General features: G+C 40.8%; 1 protein-coding gene across 3 annotated transcripts in view; it reads left to right on the top strand.

Annotated features, from left to right (window-relative positions):
• Positions 1-20,849, top strand: part of LOC134426715 (multidrug resistance-associated protein 1) — a 46,046-nt gene that overhangs the window by 4,483 nt on the left and 20,714 nt on the right. For all 3 annotated transcript variants that reach the window (XM_063171943.1, XM_063171942.1, XM_063171944.1), the window contains exons 2-15: positions 6,548-6,724; positions 7,459-7,584; positions 8,817-8,954; positions 10,059-10,175; positions 11,545-11,606; positions 12,435-12,566; positions 13,580-13,807; positions 14,466-14,643; positions 15,356-15,517; positions 16,172-16,264; positions 17,116-17,319; positions 19,700-19,846; positions 20,214-20,301; positions 20,775-20,844. In XM_063171943.1, the coding sequence (XP_063028013.1) occupies positions 6,548-6,724; positions 7,459-7,584; positions 8,817-8,954; positions 10,059-10,175; positions 11,545-11,606; positions 12,435-12,566; positions 13,580-13,807; positions 14,466-14,643; positions 15,356-15,517; positions 16,172-16,264; positions 17,116-17,319; positions 19,700-19,846; positions 20,214-20,301; positions 20,775-20,844 (1,922 nt within the window). The remainder of the gene's footprint in view (positions 1-6,547; positions 6,725-7,458; positions 7,585-8,816; positions 8,955-10,058; positions 10,176-11,544; positions 11,607-12,434; positions 12,567-13,579; positions 13,808-14,465; positions 14,644-15,355; positions 15,518-16,171; positions 16,265-17,115; positions 17,320-19,699; positions 19,847-20,213; positions 20,302-20,774; positions 20,845-20,849) is intronic.

Below are 20,849 nucleotides of genomic sequence, written 5' to 3'. Positions count from 1 at the left end.
ACAGGAAGGTCATATGTGCACAGCATTTGGAACAGAGGAGGAGCAGAGTGATAAACAAGGAAGCCTTTACACCAAATGGTGCTTTATTGTGATTAACAGCAGATTGCATGATTCTCATGCCTTGGCTGTTGCGTTTTTTAGCAATGAAAGCCAGAGGGTTGTTTGTCAGCTTTCTTCCATTTATGAACAAGGGTGCATAGAAACGTGCATAGAAAATTTAAATGTGCATAGAAAAATTAAACTTAGATTTAGATTTATTTCAAGATATCCCTTGATCCAGAATAGATCAATTTAAGGGAAAACCAGGGAAATTAAGCCTGATAATCTGTTGTTGATGGGGATTTTCTGAACAGATCACCTGCCATTCTACAGCTGGCAGTTCAGAATTGCTCAGAAAAGTTAAAAAAGGCAAAAAAGGTGGCAAAATGCCTGAGTAACTTGTGCCATTTCATGCAATCACAATGCAGTTTACCTTGAACACTGAGCTATACTGGGAGCGAGTGAAGGTCAGCTGGGGTTGGCTGGAGTCACTCTGGGTCACATCTCTAAAAAGCCTCCTGCCGGGTACTGACCTTTACTTTTAATAGAGTCAGAATTCCTTGCATTACTGTTTTCTCACTCTTTGCACCTGTGCTGCCTTCACATACAGTTTATCCCAACTTCAGCTGTTACCTTAGTCCCTTGGTAGGATTATTTCCCAGGTGTGTTCAGACTTCTCAGTGGTCTGAACTCAAGGTACAGGCTGTTGCATTATTGAGCAGAAGTTGCTGTGTTTGGTGCAAGAAGGAGATGAGAGCAGGAATCTTTTTCTTGTATCCTTTTAGGTAACAGTGATTTCAGTGAAAAACTTTGCAGAAAGGTAAAAACCATCCTTAAGTTCTGAAACTAGAAGTGGTAAATATTTTGTTGTCAAGTGGCCAAATGTTTTGTCGTGGGACTTGCAGATATGGCAGGGTATGGAAATGGAGTGTCTGTAGACAGAGGCTAAATTTTAATTTTGCAAGTTCTAATATAATCTGTTATATGTTTCTCTGACACAAAAAAATAGCCATAGTTTGGTGGCTTTTAGCTTCTTAGGTTACAAACTCAGCTCCTGTAAATGCCACAGCTGCAGGCACTTCTTTCTTTGGCAATTTGTTAGCACCTGCCTCTTATTTTAGGCTAAAGGGAATAAAAAAGCAAAATATGCTTTTTCTCCTTGGAATTTAACACAGTTCTAGCTGATTCAGTGCTTTCTATAATAAAGGATCTAAACTTTTTGTAAATATTAGGAGATACGCATGTGGGGGTTTGGGGCAAAGAGGTACAGACACCTGATTTAACTTCAGGACCAGTTATTGGAAGATAGAGGCTTTTTCTTGTCTGTGTTAACAAGTCAAATCTGCATTATGTAAGTAATTACTGTTGAGAACTTAAACCATTAATACCATTTATAACTTGCTAAAACCATTTCTAATAGAAAACATTATGAAAAATTAAGGGCATTTTCTTGTCACTGGAAACACTGGTGTTCCCCCCCTAATATTCTTTATATACATGATAAAAAAAATTTAGGACCCTTGTTTATTATATGATTATTATATTTTGTAACTTTTCCACCTCTTGCTCTAACAATCTTGTCTTTGACAACATTAAGATACTTCAAGAATAAGCTTAGGTCTCAGAATTTGAAGTGAAGGAGAGGCATGGTGTCTTCCCTTTTCTGAGGTCTCAGTCTGCACATGGTATTTTGGGAAGCTGGGCTGGAAAACTTTTGCAGGGATTCTGGAGTACTTTTCTTGTACAAATATCTGTTGCTCGTCTTACCAGCTTGTCATTCCCCGTGATGTGGGCTGAGCACAGCAGAGCAGGTCTGATGCTGGTGAGGATTGTGCCATGATCATTGTGATTGTTTAGGCTCCATTCTAAACCTGAGCCTCAGCACAGGTTTCAGATCTGACTCCAAAACATGAATGGCAGAACAAAGATGGCATATCAGGTATCAGGGACTTTTTTAAAGCAAGGTCAGGGCTCCTTTAAAGCAGCCTAAAAGAGAGAGGTCCTGTTCTGCACTTCCCTTACCCCCTCCCCCTTGTGCACTGATGCAGCCTCTCTGAAGATGAAGGCTGAGCCAGATCTGCCAAATCTCCTGTCTGGGGAGAGGCAGGAAATTTGCTGTCCTAGATAGGTGCCATGAGGCCACTGCCTTTTAGCCTACACTAAGAGAGAGAGGGGTTCAGTCAGCTCATGGTTTTATAGGTGCTACACTGGGACATTTTTCAATCCTATATCTAGAGCTGGCAGATTGTAAGACTTCCAGTTTCAGTGGGAAAGTGATGATCCTATTATAATGAAAGTTGTCAGCTGCAATTACAGTGATAGTGCGTGAGAGAGCTAATTACTTTCAGTCAGCTAAATGTAAACATTGCATTAAACAGAAAGTCTTTTTTATTGTTGGGGAGATAAGATTGAGAAACTTTATCTTGGTATTACAAGGGAAGTGGTTCTTCTGTGGGTGATATTGAAGAAGTGGGTACACAGTGTCAGTGTCAAGCTTCATTTGAGGGAGTAAGTGTTTACCATGATGTTAAGATTCCAGTGTGGTTTTGTAATTTCATTTTTTACATAGCTGTGTGCTAATGTTCTAAGTCACTTTTCAGTCACAATTTGGTCCATGCAGGTGGATTTAACACTGTGGCTGGCAGCCTGCATCTCTAGCACACTTGCACACAGCAGGCATGAAACCAAACAATTTGGGTCTCTCCATTTCTGCCAGTGAGAATTCTGAAATGTGCTGTGGGTCAAGTGGGATTATTGGTGTGAGAACAAGCAACCCCTGGCTGTTCATTTTCCAGCCTTTCCTGCTGCCAGGAGAGGCAGCCAGAGCCCCAAATACTGATATTCCTCAGATTAGCCATCCAGGAGGCATGCAACTATCCTTGGTGTGTGTTCTGCCCCAGCAAAGGCACAATAACTGGCCTTTTGTGTTGCAACCTTGTCTTACAGTTCTACTGCCAATGCTTTTATCTTGCCTGTTCCTGAAATTTTAGACAGGAGTTAGTATAGCTCTTAATTTTCCTAGGTTTTATGCACTGTTACGTAAGTGGTTTACCTGTGAATGGATCAGTTTGATTCCGGGGAATGCCAAGCATTTTTGTGCCCTTCTTGTAGACAGAGGGTTTCATTTCAGATGTGATAGGAAGCTTTCTGTGCCATGAGAGAAAAAATGCTACAGGGGACTAGAACTGTGGACTGGAATTTTGGACCATAGTGCTGATGATAGAAATGAAAACTGAGAAATAGGTCAGGTAAAATTAAAAATACCCATCTGCTGTTCTGGGAAACTTTGAAATTGTTAAGGAATTTTTGAAAATAAAAGAAAAACGAACCTGAAACAATTTAACATCTGAGTTATGGTTCTTCTGGACTGCACTTACACTAAGCCAACAGTGTATCTCTCCCAACATCTAGTAAGAAAGGAGCAAGGATCAGGATGATTCTTCTCCAGTGGGTTCCTGCAGTCACAGCTTAAAATAAGGCTGCTTCCAGATGATACAGTCTAATAGCTGTAGACTTTACCTTGTTTTTTCCTTCTCTTCCTCTATGGCAGAAGGCTGCTAGTTTATGTAGGCTTTCAGTAGTTATATCTCTGCTATTTGATGTGACTTTGCAAAGCAGAAGAATTAACTGATGGGTCAGAATGAAAATGGTTAATCTTTGAGCTGAGAAAAATGGAGTAATTTCATTGTTTTAGAACAACTTGCTAAACAGTGTTTCTAAAACTTGACTCAGAAAAAAAGTCATTAGTTTGCTAATGAATGTCTGTTAAATACAAAGGTCTGCTTCAGTGAGTGTTTCTGCATTTTGTTTGTGATGGAAAAAGCCAAAACTGAATCTGGGTTTATGTAAAGCAAAGGAGAAGCATGTACTTTCCACTGGCACAACTAGTCTGGACTTGTGTAACTGAACCTATCATCTGAATGTGAATGCATGCTGGTTTCATGATGAGAGTGACACGTTTTCCAGCTGCAGTGGAACCTCCTGAGGCTGTGGTGTCCTCCATGTAGAACCCATCCTTTTGTAATGGATTGGGTTCCTCTTGATGGTGATCCCAGCTGGGTTCAGGCTGAGGGCTGCTGCTGCTGTGTCCTGCAGACATCTGCCTGCTCGGTGTGTCCCTGCTGAGCCTGTCACTGCAGTGTGTCCCTGCTCGGTGTGTCCCTGCTCAGTGTGTCCCTGCTCGGTGTGTCCCTGCTGAGCCTGTCACTGCAGTGTGTCCCTGCTCGGTGTGTCCCTGCTCGGTGTGTCCCTGCTCAGTGTGTCCCTGCAGTGCCCCAGTGCCTCTGGGCTGGGGTTAATGGGGACCCTCCCGTGGCTGCTGTCACTGTGGGAGCTGTGACCCCTCACAGGTGGCCCTGTGAGCCCATGGGGTGCCCAGAGCAAGGGTGGGTCTGCCCCTCTGCTCCTGTCTGTGCTACACAGCTGAGGGGATCAGCAGGAAAATGCTGCTGTGTCTCTCTTCACGTGTTCCTTGCCTTTTGCCACCTGAAATGAATGTAAAATGGAAGTGGCTTCTGCATCTCACCTGTGTGTTGCCATTTCTTCTGTACAGATAAATGTTTTTAAAGCTGAGCATGTTCCTACTTGACAGCAACAGCTTCTGGATGAAATCCTGGAAACATATGAAAGAGAGAACTGATGTTGCTGTTAAATTCTAGCAGTAGTCTTGCCCAAAATTGCCCACTTGTCCCATCTTTCTGTTCTGAACACTGAAATACCATTGCATTGTACACTCTTGCCTTTTATGGGGAAACAAACACCTCCAGATGATAACTTGTAAAATGAAAGTCAAATGGAAGGTTGCATGTTTTTAGAATATCCTCCAGCCAGTGTGCATAGCAGTCATGCATACAGCACTTCTTGCTCTTATTTTGCCACGTGGCAGTGACATGTGTTACCTGCCCTGACCTTGCTGGTATTTGCCAGATTAATTTTATAGAAAGCATTTACATACAGGGAGAAAGAAGTTAACAGCTTTCTAAAGGGTGTGTAGATCTCCTGAAGTTTATTCCATAAAAAGATGTCAGTGCTTTTGTTTGTTCTTGTAAAGCTGATTGCATCTGGTTGGTTTACTTGTATAATCTTATAACTATCTTAATTTGTGAATTGTAAACTGTTCTGCAGAGTCAAGAGCCTTTCTTGGCTGTTGTGCTGGAGTAGTGCTGCTGAGACTTAGAAAGCCAAAAGCATTTGTGTGGTGGCTAAACGTAAGGATGACTCAGCTGAAATGCCTGATGAGTTAAGCAGTCAGGAAACTCAGTAAGCTGTGGCTGGCCACAGATCTCACAGCCACTGCCTTGTCACGAACAGCTTGTGACCCCTCCACAGGCACAGTCAAACATAACTGGGCATTCTTGTGTTCTGCCAGTGTTAATGCCCTGGAATTGCCTCAGAGATTTTCTAAATATGAAAAATTAAAAATGATACATAGTGCAGAGGATTTTTAGAGTGCTGTGAAATCAGAGGAGAAAAATAACACTGAGTGTCCTGTGTATGCTGTCTGTTGTATCAGGTCCTAGATTCTGATAGAAATTGAGGGAAATGGGAAAAGAAAATGTATCTTATATCCCTCTTTAGATCTATGTTCTCTTTGTAATTGTGTTTGAAGCTGTTTATTCAGTGGAACATGGGGACAAACAAGGATCAAAGTGTGGTGATTTGGGCAGTTGGATCTGCTTTCAGCTTTGATGTTGGAATAGAGGGAACAGGCACTACAGCTCCTTTTGGGTCTGTTTCCTCATCTATAAAATATGGATGATGGCACCTGTTTCAGTGGCCAGCTCAGGCTTTTATAAAGGAGTGGGATTACTGACATGTCCCAGTAGTGGTACTGGTGTTTTGTGTAGTGTAAGCTGTGCAACTGCCTGAAAAAATGCTTTGCCACTGAAAAGTTAACACTACAGTCAACAAGCCTTTGGGCATGGGACTGCTGCTCTTGGCTCAGTGACTTTTAAACAGAAGCCTGGGAGCAATGCTTTGGCTGTTGACTATTGCAGTCCATCTACAGCTGCAATGTTGTGCATTGCATTATTCTGTTGGAGAGTCAAAAATCTACAGCACTTGAGAGAAAGTGTTGCATGTGGTAAGTTTTCAGCAAAGTCAATGACTTAAAGGTAAAATTTGCTGCAAGAGATTTTCCTAACTTAGAACAATCTTAAATATGGTATGAAAGCTCATGTTACTACTAAATAGTCTGTCATTGTGAATAGTCCTTGTGCCAGTAATTAAAATGTCATGGTTTTATTACTGTGAGCATCAGTTTTGGTTTGATTGTATGGTGATTTACCTTGGGCTTGAAAATTATGTTGAGAGAAGTAAGAAAACATTGTATTATGTCAATTTCCATCCTCTTCTTATTGAGGAGGAAACAAGCTACAAGGGTGAGCCTTTTACTTGGTTCTATGCCTTGTTGTTGTGGATTCTTTATGCTGAGTCCCTGTTTCTGATTGTCAAATACTGAAGTTCAGTGTCGGCTTTTTCTGTAACTGAGCCTGTTTTCTTGCCCCAGGATTGGAATCTGACATGGCACACAGAAGATCCAGACTTCACCCCGTGCTTTCAGAACACAGTCCTGGTGTGGATCCCTTGCATTTACCTGTGGCTCTGCTTCCCAGTGTACTCGCTGTACCTTCGCTGGCATGACAGGGGCTACATCCAGGTGTCCAACCTGAACAAAGCCAAAACGGTGAGTGTCCCTGAGACCTCAGCTCAGCAGCCTGCTCTGCAAAGTGCAGCCTCTTTTCAGCCCTGTTCTAGCATCAGTCTTGACCTATGTGCACGCTTCAGGGGTAACTTATTTGTTCTGCTTGTGTTTGATTTCCCAGCCTTTCCTGTTTCCTTTGCCCTTTTATCAGACTTTCTGAAAGTTACCCTGGCACAGCAGCAAACATGCAAATCCTTTTAAAGAGCAGTTGGAGAAGACTGTTTTAAGGCAACTCAATCTCAAAGCCCTTATTTCTATCATAGAAAGAATTTATTATCCTGTCAGCTTCTTAAGTTACACACCATACATTTCTAGAGCTGCTGCAGGTGTTCCATTCCACTTCTATTGTCAAATAGGTACTTAATGGTTTTGGTTTTTTTCTTCCCTATAGAATAAGTGCAAAGTTTAAAGAAGGACTGTAATAACATGGTATATTGGAGAGGTTTTTTTTCTCTGCAATCTATTATTCAGGAGAGCAGCTTTCTGCTTCATAATAGACTGAATTACATGCAATTAAAAACCAGTAAACTTTTTTCTTCTAGTAGGAATTCAATAATTAAAGCCAAATTGCTTTTTTTTGGTGCATGTGGTAGAATTGCCCAAATGATATGATCTGATTATGACTCCTGCTAATACAGAAGATCTAGTGTTCATGTAAATATTGTGCTGCATTATCTTTGTGAACTGATGTATTAAAGGCACTTTTTTTATTGCAGGCTTTGGGCTTAATACTGTGGATAGTCTGCTGGGCAGACCTTTTCTACTCTTTCTGGGAAAGAAGTCAAAATATTTTTCGAGCTCCATTTTTTCTCGTTAGCCCTACACTATTGGGTATAACAATGGTAAGTTCTCCTGCACAGCCCCTGCCATGCAAAGCTGTAAGCAATAACACAGTCTCTGTGCTGTTCACAGTGCTGTAACCATTTGAGCTGCAGCCTTTATTTACAGACATACTCTGTAGTTGAGCTGTGAAGTATTGACTCTGAAATATCTGCTTTCTTTTAATAAAAAAAGAGAAAAATCAGACTCTCATCTATCTGTGTTCAGTGTGATGCACATCAGCACACAAGGCAGTTTCAATTGTCTTATTTTTGTAGGCCTGAGATAGCATCCATTGAATAGTTTGGCTCAGGCATTGGGTAGAGGAATCAGCTCAAGAGAGCTGATTCAACCTGGATAATACAAACCCCTGAATCTGGGGGAGATTGTGGAAGTATCTCCTTACAAACTATCACATAACATTCTTGAGTGTGTTGTCTTTGTTAGTCTTGAGGGCACAGTGAGAAGCCTTGAAAGCCACAAGTGGCAGGTGTCCCCAGCTGCCTCCTTTGACCTGGATGTGCTGGGGTTTTCTGCTTTCACACCAATATCTCTGCATTTCAAGGCAGATGCCTTGCTCTTCGTTTGCTGTCAGTTGCCTTAGGTTTATTACAGAGTTGGAATGATTAAACATGATGCTCAAGGGGACCCCACAACCTCAACAACAACAAAATCCCCAAACAGCCCTCAAACATACTGACAAATGCAAGAGCTGTTAAGTAGTTTGTGGTCATTTAGTAATGCAACTGTCAAGCTTTTGTCAGGCTGATTGAAAATGCTTGTTGCAGTAGATAAGTGAGATGTAGAGCTTCCTAAAGGACTCTGAAAACACACAAAATACAGAAATAGACTAATACTTGGTTGGTGTTGTGTGGTGTTATGGCTTGTCTGGAAAAAATCTATTTATTTTAAAAAGAGCTAGTCAGGAAATGCCTTAATTCCATGTTGATTTGTGATATAGAACCAGAAAAGTAAAGAAGTAAAGGTTGGCAGTACTTTTGTATATGTGAATGTCTATTTCGATTTAATGCATATTCCTTTTTCCTTTTTTGTCTACTCCTTATCTTTACTGATACAGAGAATTTCCTATTTAAATGTATTTTTTAATTATACTTTAAATTTCAGGGATTTAGAAGGTCTGGGAGATACTGGGTTAGAAATGTTAAATAAGCAGATTTTAGCACAGTACCTTTTACATATGCATACCACTGTAAAACATAATTTGTGAATATATTTTCATTTTATTTATCTACAGTTGCTGGCCACATTTTTAATACAATATGAAAGAATAAAAGGAGTCCAGTCTTCTGGTGTATTGACAATTTTCTGGTTCATCTCATTGTTATGTGCCACAATGATTTTTATATCCAAAATAAAACATGCCTTAAATTTGGTAAGTGACTTTTAGCCTCATTCAGTTGAAAATGATCCCCAATGCTGCAGTGATAGAACAGTTGCTTGGCAATTACAGCAGTCAAATCAGTTAATGATTCATTTAGTGTACCTGCTTTCCTTGGGTTGCAACAGCAAGAGAAGCAGGAATTAATGTCTTCTGTTTTGAAATGCTCACGAAATTCAGAGTGATTTTAACTGCAGCAGCAGTTGCCAAGAGAGTTGGGCTGGCTCTTGGGGAAAGCGGATGTGTCTGCTCTAGGGCTCTCAAATTCTCTGTAATCTTTGCTATCAAGCTGCTCGGGCTGGGTGCTTGTCACCTTCCTGTTGACTGAGCAGTGGATTTCCTGAAACACTTTGTTCAGTGCTGCTGTGGTCTCACCTGCTTGGACAGAATCAAAGTGAAATATTTTTAAGACAGTTTGCCCCTGTAGTAACACCACCTCAAGTATCAGACTAATTGTGGAGCTGCCTGAAAATGTTATTTTTATTTCTTGAAACCTTTAAGCTGCATTGGCAATTTTGAGAACTTTCACCCAGCTTTTGTCTTTAGCTGCTGGGAACGGGATTTTGCTGGGGGTGTGTCCCCATCTATACCTGTGCTTTGATTTCTGTGGTTTGTGTGTATGCATCAGTCCCAGTCTTAAAAACTGAAAGAACCTATGAATTTTGCACTCAGTAGAACAAAATGTAATGTAAATTCTGCTCTCTGTAATTTTTACAATTCTGAGAATTAAAAAATTTGCTTTCAATACTCCTTGCTACCCAGTGCATAAATGTCTTGCCCCTGTAAGGAATACACTTATTTCAGACTGGGGCTGTGTTGGCAGAAACCACGTGTTAAAGCGAACTTTTTACATAAGAAATAATGCTTGTATTTTAATGGTAATGACTGAATAAAAATAAATGTGTCTTTCACAGCCTCTCCCCTCTCATTACCTTCCCTTTACCAAAATAGACATTGACTTTAATTTGCATGGGGGGTGAGTGGTGTAGCACTTAGTTTCAGAACTTACACTAAGGAGCTGTTTTCTGTTTAATCATAACATGTTAATTAAAACAAATTCCTCAAGCCTTCTAACTGGAATATGTCCTTCCTTTACAGGAGGATCCATTTCGTTATGCCACCTTCTGTATCTACTTTGTCCTGGTATTAGTAGAGCTCATCCTGTGTTGTTTTCCAGAGCAACCACCTTTGTTTTCTGAAACAGTAAATGATCCTGTGAGTGAGTCTGTACAGGGTGCCAAGTATCATATGTGCAATATTCTGTGTATTGAGCTACAGGGCCATAGTCTCCAAGATGATAAATAATTAAAATTCTGCTTTTTATTTGGTGATGCAAAACAAGCCCCTAACATGCAAAACTGGGGGAAGGGAGGGGCTGTATGTAAGAAAAAGCACAAAAATACAGTTGCCCTTGTTGCTGAATAGAATTCCTGAAGGATAAGTTCTATGTATTTATATTCAGTAGTGCTGCTGGCAGTCAGTGGGAAATGGTGATTTGAAATGCTGTGCTCCTGGTTATCTGATATGTTCAGCAGGCAGTAGCATGTGGATTCACTTTCATTTGAACACAGGGAAGAATTTAGACCTGGAAAGATTTTCAGCTTGGACAGATGTGTTTGATTTCTGTTTTTATCACTCTTGTGTCATGTAAAGATTTAACCAGCTCAGACACAAGAGCAGCTAATGCTAGAGGGTGCATTGGATGTAGATATTTGATTTTACCTAGACATGATCTGTTTGGCTTGTGTTCTTAGCTGTATGTATGAGCTTTATGGCATGAAATTCCAGTTTTATACAAGGTCTGATTCTGGTGTGGTGGCAGTTCAGTGGCACTGACTGATGAAGGAAGGTGTGAAATGTCTGAGGAGGGAATAAATACTGCCTTTGTAACTGTGGAAAGGGTCCATGGGCACTTCCTGAGTGCCACAGGAACCTTCCCCAGCAGTGTCCTGGTGCCAGGGTGCTCTGCCTGCCCGTGGCAGTCTGTGTCTGTGTGCCTGGGAGGGGGAGCAGATTGCTGAGTCTTTGCATCCTCTTCATCTTTTGGTTCTTTTCATCTCATTTAGGGGTTAAATATACATGACAGGATACTGTGGGTGTGAGGAAACCTTTTCTTTGATCATGGCTGGAATAATTACAAGGTGCTTTGAGACCACAGTTGTTTTTCTGTCCTGAGTATTTCTAGGAATTTAGAATGTCTTCAGGAAATAGGGCAGACCTCAAATTTTAACCTTTCATTTTGTTGGGAAAACCAGCAAAGAAGTCATGTTAGTTAGCTTTAAATTCTGCTTTATGCCCTTTTACCAAATATTTCCAAACCAGAAATTCCTCCAGCTGTTTGTTGTGCTGTTGATGTGGAGCACTCTTGATTGAGCACTGCTGTTCTGTGTCCCTGGTGCAGCCTGCTGACAGCCCTGAGGCTGGGCTTGTGTTTGCTCTCAGCAGCATGAATGGCAAGTTTTAGTCATGTGAAAAAAAGTACTGTAAAAAAAAGGAATTTCAATAACATCTTTTCTGCTTTGCTTGTTTCTTTTGGCCCTACAGTCATTTTGTATGTGGATTGATTTCTTTTTCTCTCCTTTAGAATCCATGCCCAGAGTTCAGTGCTTCTTTCCTCTCCAGAATCACATTCTGGTGGATCACTGGGTAAGATCAAGCTGTTGCATAAATCATCAGTTAAAGACAGATGGCACTTTGGGGTCCTGCTTTCAGAGCTGAATTAGCAATAATCATGCAACAATAATTATGGTTGGTTGTTTTGTAGATAGCTTAAATTTTTTAAAAGCTTGATTAATACTTTTTTAACTTCCTTTGTAGGGTCTTTGTAATTTTAAATCTTGCCAGTCTGTATTTAATATGTTTGAAGGAATATAATTTAAAAAATCCTTGGGAAGTATAAGAAAGGAGAAATTGTCTGCTGTATTTAGAAACTAAGGCATTGGAAACTATTACATCTTTTTGTCCAATAGGCTCTTTTTTTCCCATTAACTTAATTCTACTTATGCTGTATGATTTGTGAGTTAAATCACAGAAGCATGTAAAATAATATTGGTGTATAGTTGTGGCTGGTACTTGGCCAGAGTTCCAACAGAAAGCTAGATGAAAGAAGTTGCTTTGTGAAATTAAAGGCTAATAAAGATTTTGAAACTTGCTAGGCATGGGAATATTAATTGCCTGGCTGATTTTCAAATGAGATCACTTCATCCTTTCTTTTATTTTCCCTGGAATTTGAATTCAGTGGCATATCCTGGCTCCTTAGTTGTTTTGGTGTCTAGTTCTCCCAGTAAAGAAAGGAGGATGTATGTTTTAGCATCTGGACCTGTGTTGCTGCAGGCACTAATGCTTCCTTGCATCTTTGTGGAGAGCTGGCTCTGTTCTGGGGCTGGATGCAGCTGTATCTATATATCTGTCTCTATATATACATAAATATTTCTGGTGCTGTTAAATTTCTATTGCTGATTCCTTCTCATGCAGGCTGATGATTCAAGGTTATCGGAGCCCTTTGGAAGCCAAGGATTTGTGGTCATTAAATAAAGAGGACAAATCAGAGGAAATAGTGCCAGGTTTGGCTAGAAACTGGGCGAAAGAGTGGTCAAAGACCAAGAGGTAAGTTCAGTTACCCTGGCTTTCAGTTCTGCCAAGACACAGAGGTTTAAGAGCTCAAGTGACTCAGCCTCTGCTTAGAGGTGTTAGTTGTTTGTTACCAAACCTGCTTTTGTAAGGCTGCCCCTGTTTGTCCTTTGGTGCTCAGAGAGCTGGAACCAAGTGGGGCATTTATTTCTTCTTTATGAAGAGCTGCATCGACTTTCCCTTCATCTTTCATGATCCAAAACTCATTACTGTGACTTTTGATGTGTGGTTTTCCCCTGGGCAGGGAGTGTTTGCACACAAACTTCTGCTGTGTGATTTAGGAGCTTGGGCTCCCTCTGTAGTTGGCAGAGCCTCGGGAGGGTAGTTCAGGGCGTCAAAGTGAGCAGCTTATTCCTTTCTTTTGACTATATAGGGAGTCTGAGCATCTCAGCCAGATGACTAAAATTAGAAAGCCTGCATGCCTGTGGTCCCCATCCTACTTTCATCATCCTTGGCTGCAGCAAATAGGAGCACCTTTTCATTGAGGGGAAATGGTGTGCTTGCTCACACAGTGTGTTTTACATCCAGCTTGTCCTCAGAAGTTCAGAGCATGCTGTTTAGCATAAGCCAGATGTGAGAAAAGAGTGTGTTCAGTCCATTGGGGATGTCTTGGCATTAACCTGGCTTCAGTTTGTTAACTCTGGTGGGACAGTGAAGCGTTGGTTTTGATGAAAGTTCAGCACACTGGGTTCTGGGATAATAATGTCCTCTGCTCTTTAATCTTATGAGTTACAGCTCTATTCCTCATTCCCCAGGGCAGGCTTAAGGGAGAGATTTCCAGGAATGTTACCTATCCAAGCAAAGAACCGTTTCTGAGCAGCCAGTTAATTTAGTTGTTGTATGATTAAATACATTTGACAGTAAAACTCAGTTCAGCTGTTAAGAATCACAATAAGCAGCTCATTTACATGTCATTTGTACAGGGAACCTTTTTCCACTTGGCTTTATGCTTGAATAAAGGCTACATTCTCTACCTGATTTTTTTTCAGGCAACCACCAAACATGTTATATGCGCCCAAAAAGCAGCAAAAATCAGGGGACTCAAATGGTGATGTGACAGAAGAGGTTGAAGCTTTGATTATAAAACCATCTCAGAAGAGCCCTGAAGCATCTTTATTCAAGGTGTTATATAAAACCTTTGGACCGTATTTTCTCATGAGCTTCCTTTTTAAAGCTGCACATGATCTCTTGATGTTTGCAGGCCCGGAAATTCTGAAGTAAGACCTTATATTTTTTATTGTATTAAAAGTATATAAATAGGATTTAAAACATGCTGGTATTTCACTCCCCAAACTGCTTTGCCTTCCGCTGATACAATGAGGAAGAGATGTCATAAAAGGGAGCAAACATGATTTCAGTCCATTGGTTTTCAAATAACAACATCATGCAATAAAAGTTGAACTTCTTTTCCTTTTCAGCACTGGGAAGGCAGAGCAGGAACACAATCAGCTGTAGCAGGAGAGTTTGCTCAGTGCTAACCTGTAATTATTCTGTGCCTACACATGAGAGTGTGTGGTTCCACAGAGAGCTGAGGAGCTGGGAGGGTTGTGTTGCTTTGAGCTGAGAAGTAAAGGAGCTGCAGGTGGTTGTGTTTCAGCTGCAGGGGCTATGAGGCTTCTCAGTGTAGCCCAAGAGAATGCTGTACATGTGAGCTATGTGATATTGAGGTTTCACACTGGTACCTTGAGGAGGGATTGATCTATGCTCATACCAAGGGATCTCCAGTTTCTAAGAAGTTTGCTGAAGTGTTTTGTCTAAGTTTGGTACTTCAGGTGCTTGCATGACCTGTGCAATGTTTGGGATAACCCAAGGCTGCAACCATGACATTTGGTTTTGTTTTCCATCTGTCAAGAGAACTCATTTCTCTCTCCACAGATTGCTGCTCAACTTTGTAAACAACAAGGCTGCCCCAAACTGGCAGGGCTACTTTTATACAGTACTGCTGTTTGTCTGTGCCTGTCTTCAGACACTGATCCTTCACCAGTATTTTCATATTTGCTTTGTAACTGGAATGAGGCTCAAAACAGCCATTGTTGGTGTAATTTATAGAAAGGTAGGTATTTCTTTAAATATGTAACAATACTGTGACTACAAATACGCAATATCTGTGACTGTGAGAATGCATCTCTGAGTAATGCCAGTCTGAGTAATAAGATAGGAGACTCTGGTATGCTGATTCCTAACTCTTAATAGAAATAAGAGCATGTCTAATTTATAAATAAAAGCTTTTAAGCCAGGGCAGTTTTCTAATTCACTGCTTAACATTCTTCTTCTCACTGCCAAGTAAGAAAACTTTCCTCATTTAGACTTGGGGTGTGCAGTGATTCAGTTGGTGCAAAAATTAAAGATGCATCCACATTTACAGCTTCCTTTGGGATTTACCAGCAGTACCATCTTAGAATAAGCTGGAACATTTTAGAAAGCTGTGAACTGATAGATGTGTGTGAGGAAAATGTGTCACAAGAAGTGGAGATTCTACTTAGTCTAAAACAAAAATAAGTAACAAACCAAGTAAACAATACCCCCAAGCAATAAAACCACCAGCCCATACTCCGAAGTTTGCTTATTGACTTTAATTCTATATTAGCTTAAACCCAGCTGATTGATTCAAACTGTAATACTTGTATTTTGCAGGAGGAAAATGATTGCTTGTGATTTAAAAGATGCAGTTGTGTGAAGCACTTGACTTCTGTGGAGAAAATACAAATGACTAAGTCTGTCCTCATGTTGTTTTAATTGCTTTTTGTTTTTTTACCTTCATGTAGGCTCTTGTTATCACAAATTCTGCTAGGAAGACTTCTACTGTGGGTGAGATAGTGAATCTGATGTCTGTGGATGCTCAGAGATTCATGGACTTGGCTACCTACATCAACATGATCTGGTCTGCCCCTCTGCAGGTGATACTGGCGCTGTACCTGCTGTGGAGGGTGAGCACTGTGTGTTGTTCCTTGTGTTGGCTTTGGCACTGTGCTGCTTCCCTGATTCTGTGCCCACACACACCTGTTGTTCAGACCTTTGTGTGCAGCAGTGAGGAGAAAATGCTGTTTATTAAGAAGCCATTCAGAGCTGCTTTTGTCGCTGCTGTCAGGAGGTTCTGAATTTGCACTTCTGAGTTCATATGGGGAGGATGCAGAGGGGAACTATTATCTCTGGGGGACTGCAGCACTTGGAGGATCTCACTTGTCCCTTGATTTAAGTAAAAGTGGTCTTGGCTCTTATGCTCAGAGTAAGATTTGAGATGTTGCTGTTTCTGGTTCACACAGCACTGGGCTGACTCTTCAGAAGTCAGACAAATCAGCAAAAAGTGCTAAGTGTTAAAACATATTTATGTGTGTGTAGAGATACATTTGGAGAGATTGATCTATATGTACTCCTACATGAGGGCTATATATATATATAAATATATGTTTCTTTCAAGAGTCAAAGTATATAGATATTAACCTGAGCCTCCACGTGATCCTTCACTTCTTCTCCCAAGCTGAAAGCCTAATTCAGAATGATTTTCTGTAATGTATGCAGTGATTTGAGCCAATATTTAAAAAATTAGTTTGAATAAATGCTTACAATGATGTACTTTTCAGAATTTAGGTCCTTCAGTACTGGCAGGTGTGGCTGTCATGATCCTTCTGGTTCCAATAAATGCTGTGATGGCAATGAAGACAAAAACCTATCAGGTTAGCATCTCTATAGAGTGCTTTTAAGCACTATTTAATATTTAATTTAATATTTAAGTCTATTCTTTGACTTGTTCCTGGAGGGTTTTCCTTATTTTTTTTTCCATCCCTCTAACTAGCCCTTGAAAATGAAAGGGAAAGAAAGGTCAGAGGGGTTGTGTATTCAGAATAAACAAACTCGTGTAGTTTTCAGCCTTACAGCTTATCTGTATGTAATAGTCTAAAGACCTGCAGTAGTGAAGACCAAGGTAGCACTTCAGACAGCTTCATGGGATGTCCATTGATTGAATTATTAGCAATTAGTTCATTTTTTAACTTGCCTTAAAACTAAAGTGCAAAAGTAAACTGCTGTCTGCCTAATGAACCTAATGGCTATAAATGAAATATTCATGTTTCCAGGATGTGTGACGTGTTCTGTTTTTTCTTTGTTTCCTGGAGAGATGAAAAAGAAAAAAGCCATTGATAGTGCTGAAAATAAAGCAAAATTAAGTTTGGTCTAAGGTTAGAAGCGAGCTGCACATCTTACACTGGTTTATTTTTAAACTGCATATTGTACCTGAGTCCCAGGGCTCCCTGTTGCAGGGTTAATCACACTTAAACCAGTGCCACACTTGTTTTGATCTTGCTTTGGATTTGTAGTTACATGAAGCATTCTTTTAATTGGTTTAAAACATCTTGTTAATTCTGCATATTTGTTTGTTCAGATAGTATCTCAGATTTCCTGCTTGGGAAGCAAGTAAGCTTTTGATGATAATGAGGTAAATTTGCCATTGCAAAATAGAAAGCTCAGAACTTTGAGGTTCTGCCAAGTATTGTGCTCTGTTAATTATTTTTTGCAATGTTGTTTTTAGGTGGCTCAAATGAAGAGCAAAGACAACAGAATTAAGCTGATGAATGAAATTCTCAATGGGATTAAAGTTCTGAAACTTTATGCTTGGGAATTAGCCTTTAAAGAGAAGGTATTAGAGATCAGACAGAAAGAACTCAAAGTCCTAAAAAAATCTGCTTACCTTGCTGCAATGGCAACCTTCACTTGGGTTTGTGCTCCGTTTTTGGTAAGTGAAACAAATCTGGAAGTCTTCTCTCCTTTTTGGGATTGTGCTTTCCAAGGCAGCACTTGAGGGCTACTTTTGATTTTGTTTTTTTAATGAGTTGAGCCAAAATGCCCTCCAGAATGGGGGGTCCTTGAACACTTAGGGGTCCATTTCTCTGTGGAAAGGCACTACTTTTTTCTTTGAAACTCACTAACAGCCAGGTTGGATGTGTTCTAGAAGTTAATGTCCAAGTATTGGAAATAAAAACCTTCTCTGCATCCCCTCCTATTTTTAGTAGAGTACTTGAGGCATCTAAGATGAAATATATGGTCAGATTTAGGAGAATAAAAAAATCCCTTATTTCAGTGTGTTTCTGAGCAGCAGCAGGTCCTTCCATAAGAGCTCCTGGCTGAATGGGGTGTTGGGCTCCAGGAGTGCCTCTGGCTGGGATTCTCCCAGCATCTCTGTAAGAACCATGTGCAAAAGGAAAAACCATTGTGTGGCCTGAGATGGCTTCAAATTCTTACTTAAAAAAAAAAAAAAATCCGTGATATGCCAAACATCCCTCCTGCGTTTGTGGTTAGCTTACATTTCAGCTAATGCAAGGGAGAGAAGAGTGAGATCACATCAAAATGGCTTCAGGCCCTATTAGAATGAGGGGCCATTGCTCTTGTCTGCAGGAACAATTAAAAGCCATGACTACATTAGGATAAAATATGTGCTGTTCCAGTTGGAGGTGTTTAAGTGTACTTTCCAGTCTCAGATTCCTTCCCTGCAAACATTTTTAGTGTTTACATTATGCTCGGGGCGTGATGAAAGGCAGAGAAGCGTCAGCCGCATTCTTGAGTGAATGCTTTTCTAAAAGAAGTCTGGGATTATCTGAATATGAATACATTATTAAATGAAATTTCTAAATAAAACCCTGCAGGTGGACTCCCCAGTGCTGATGGTGGAGCCTGGGGGGGCAGACTGGTGTGATGTCCCAATACACACAGGGGTGGGTGTGTGGCATTGGCTCTGCAGGGGCACAACCCGGAGGGCAGGGCTGCTCTTCAGCATCTTGTTGCTTGGATTTTTGGGGGTTTTTTTGTATGTTGTGCTAAAAAAAAATTATTGCCTGTTTGGAAACACTTTAGACTTTGAAAACTTTTATTTCCTCTACTTCTTCCCATTTCCAAGGCCAGGGTTTTTAGTCATTGTTTAGTAACAGAGTTAGGCACTGCTGGTTTTGCCGTGCTTCCCCTGCTGCCCTGTGTGCTGCTGAGGATGAATTTCAGACTCATTGCTGCTGACACAAGAGTGCAGACATGCTGCTTGGGAGGTTATTCTTTGGCCCTGTCTTGTTTTTGATCTCCATGGGAGGGCTTTCTCCCTGGGACAGAGTTATCCAAACTAAGGGCTGTACAAACAAGCTACTGTACAAGGCACAGCTGAGTCAGCTGCTGCACCCAGAACAATCCATGTCTTCACAGCAGCCAGATTTGTTAACAGAAACTCTGATGTCTTCAGTGGATGCTGTGCTTAGATGACACTGTTACTTAGGCAGAGAGCTCATTATTTCAAGTCTTTCAGGAGGGAGGATGCCAGAAGTTTATCTACTTTGATTTCTTGTTTTAATTGGCAGTCTGTGGGGAAAAAAACAGCTGGATCTTGTGATATCCTGAGGTGTGAGGGTATTGTCGTGGAAGATAAAACTATGAAGGGAATAGTTGTGAAAACAAACATCTGATTTTACTTAGTTTGCTTTATTTTACTGTAATATATTCAATACATTTTAAAAAATAAGTGTATGGATTTTTTGAGTTATTTTTATAGCTTATGGTTCATGATAACAGTGGTTCAGTGTAATTTCCTTGTTCAGTATGAAACTGAAACAGTTCACAACAGAAAAGGCTTCATCTTTGTAATGCAATAACATTGCAAGTTTCTTGTCCATGATAAAATGGGCTGTATTTGGAAATCTAGGGTTGTGGTAGTCTATACAAACTATAAAACAGGTTAGTAGTGTGGTGCTTCTAACCTTCCTGTCAATATATGTTACTGATCCAATATCTGATACTTTGAGGAGTGTCTTAAAACTGAAAGAGATCAGGAAAAAAGATAATTTCTCTACTTCCCTTCTGCTGCTGTGTGACCTCAAATAGCCTGGGATGTTTGTGATTTCACTTCTGCAGTGCGAGGAAAGTGAGCACTTGGCTCTTTTTAAAGAGGAGCCATCAACTTCTTACGACAGCAGACTTTAATCATATGTTTGTTTTGCAAAAAGTGTTGTCAGGAGCAAAAAGTTATCAGAACATTGCTCTTTCTTTGATTTTCGGTTAGATTGCAGTTGTCACACTGTGGTCCTGACCTGGTGGCTTTAAGACACGACCCTCACTGTGGCCTTTGTCCTTGGTTTCAGGTGGCCCTGTCCACGTTTGCTGTGTATGTCACCATAGACAAGAACAACATCTTGGATGCTCAGAAGGCCTTTGTTTCCCTGGCATTATTCAACATCCTCAGGTTCCCACTGAACATGCTCCCTATGGTCATCAGCAACATAGTAGAAGTAAGATTTCAGTCATTACAGGTGTTCTGTGTGCAGGAGGAGGCCCTGGGTGGAAAGATAACATCCCCCTGCTTGGAGAATGAGCACAGGGGAAATGTGGGCACCTCTGGAAGGGACCTTGGCAGTTCCTGTGTGTGAAGTGCTGTGCTGGTGAAATAATCCCAGTTATGGTGGAAAGTTGTTCCTTCCATCACCCACATTTCTTGTGGGTTGGGCAGTGAAAGTTTGGCTGTCCAAGCAACTGTGCAGTGGATTTAAGGAGGGATGGGGGTGCATAATAATGGTATAATGTGTATGTGGCACAAAACAGTGAGCACATAAAGGTAATGAGCAGAGTATAAAGAGTTTTGCATCCTTTTCCACGCAGGCCAGTGTCTCCCTGAAGCGCCTCAGGGTGTTCCTGTCCCATGAGGAGTTGGATCCAGACAGCATAGTCAGGGGTCCCATCAAACAGGGTGAGTTTCTGTGCAAATCAGTGTGTGCAGGTTTTGGGTGGTTTCTTTTGCTTGCTAAAACAAATTTACTGCATTTTTGGTGGGTTGTGCTGATAAATTTGAGACAGAAAACAGAGAAGAGAGTTTGTAAAATGAAAATTATGTACAGGTTCTTCTTCCTTCTCAGATAGTTTCTTTCCCCTCCACAACTGATTTGGCAGGGCTGGAGATGCAGCTGAATTAGTTGGTATCTGTGTGTGTAGCTGATATTCATGTACCTCCTGATTCCTCAAAGGGTAACCTGGGGACCTCTGCTGTCTTGCCAAATTCAGTAAAAGCAGAACACAAGTTTTTGACAAGCAGTGTGTTGTTGTTCTTCTGAAAAAGTAACTTTATACCTCTGCCCATGTGTGTTTGGATTGACTTTGGATTGTGAGCACACAGTGTAGCTGCTTGTATTGGTACTTTTATGAGTATGAGTTTTCTCTTTGCAGCTGAAAGATGCATTGTTGTGAGGAATGCAACATTTAGCTGGGCCAAAACTGATCCTCCTTTGCTGAACAGGTAAA

The sequence above is a fragment of the Melospiza melodia genome, chromosome 18 (genome assembly GCF_035770615.1).
Source record: "Melospiza melodia melodia isolate bMelMel2 chromosome 18, bMelMel2.pri, whole genome shotgun sequence".
NCBI classification, from domain to species: domain Eukaryota; kingdom Metazoa; phylum Chordata; class Aves; order Passeriformes; family Passerellidae; genus Melospiza; species Melospiza melodia.
This window is presented reverse-complemented; position numbering and strand designations above follow the sequence as displayed.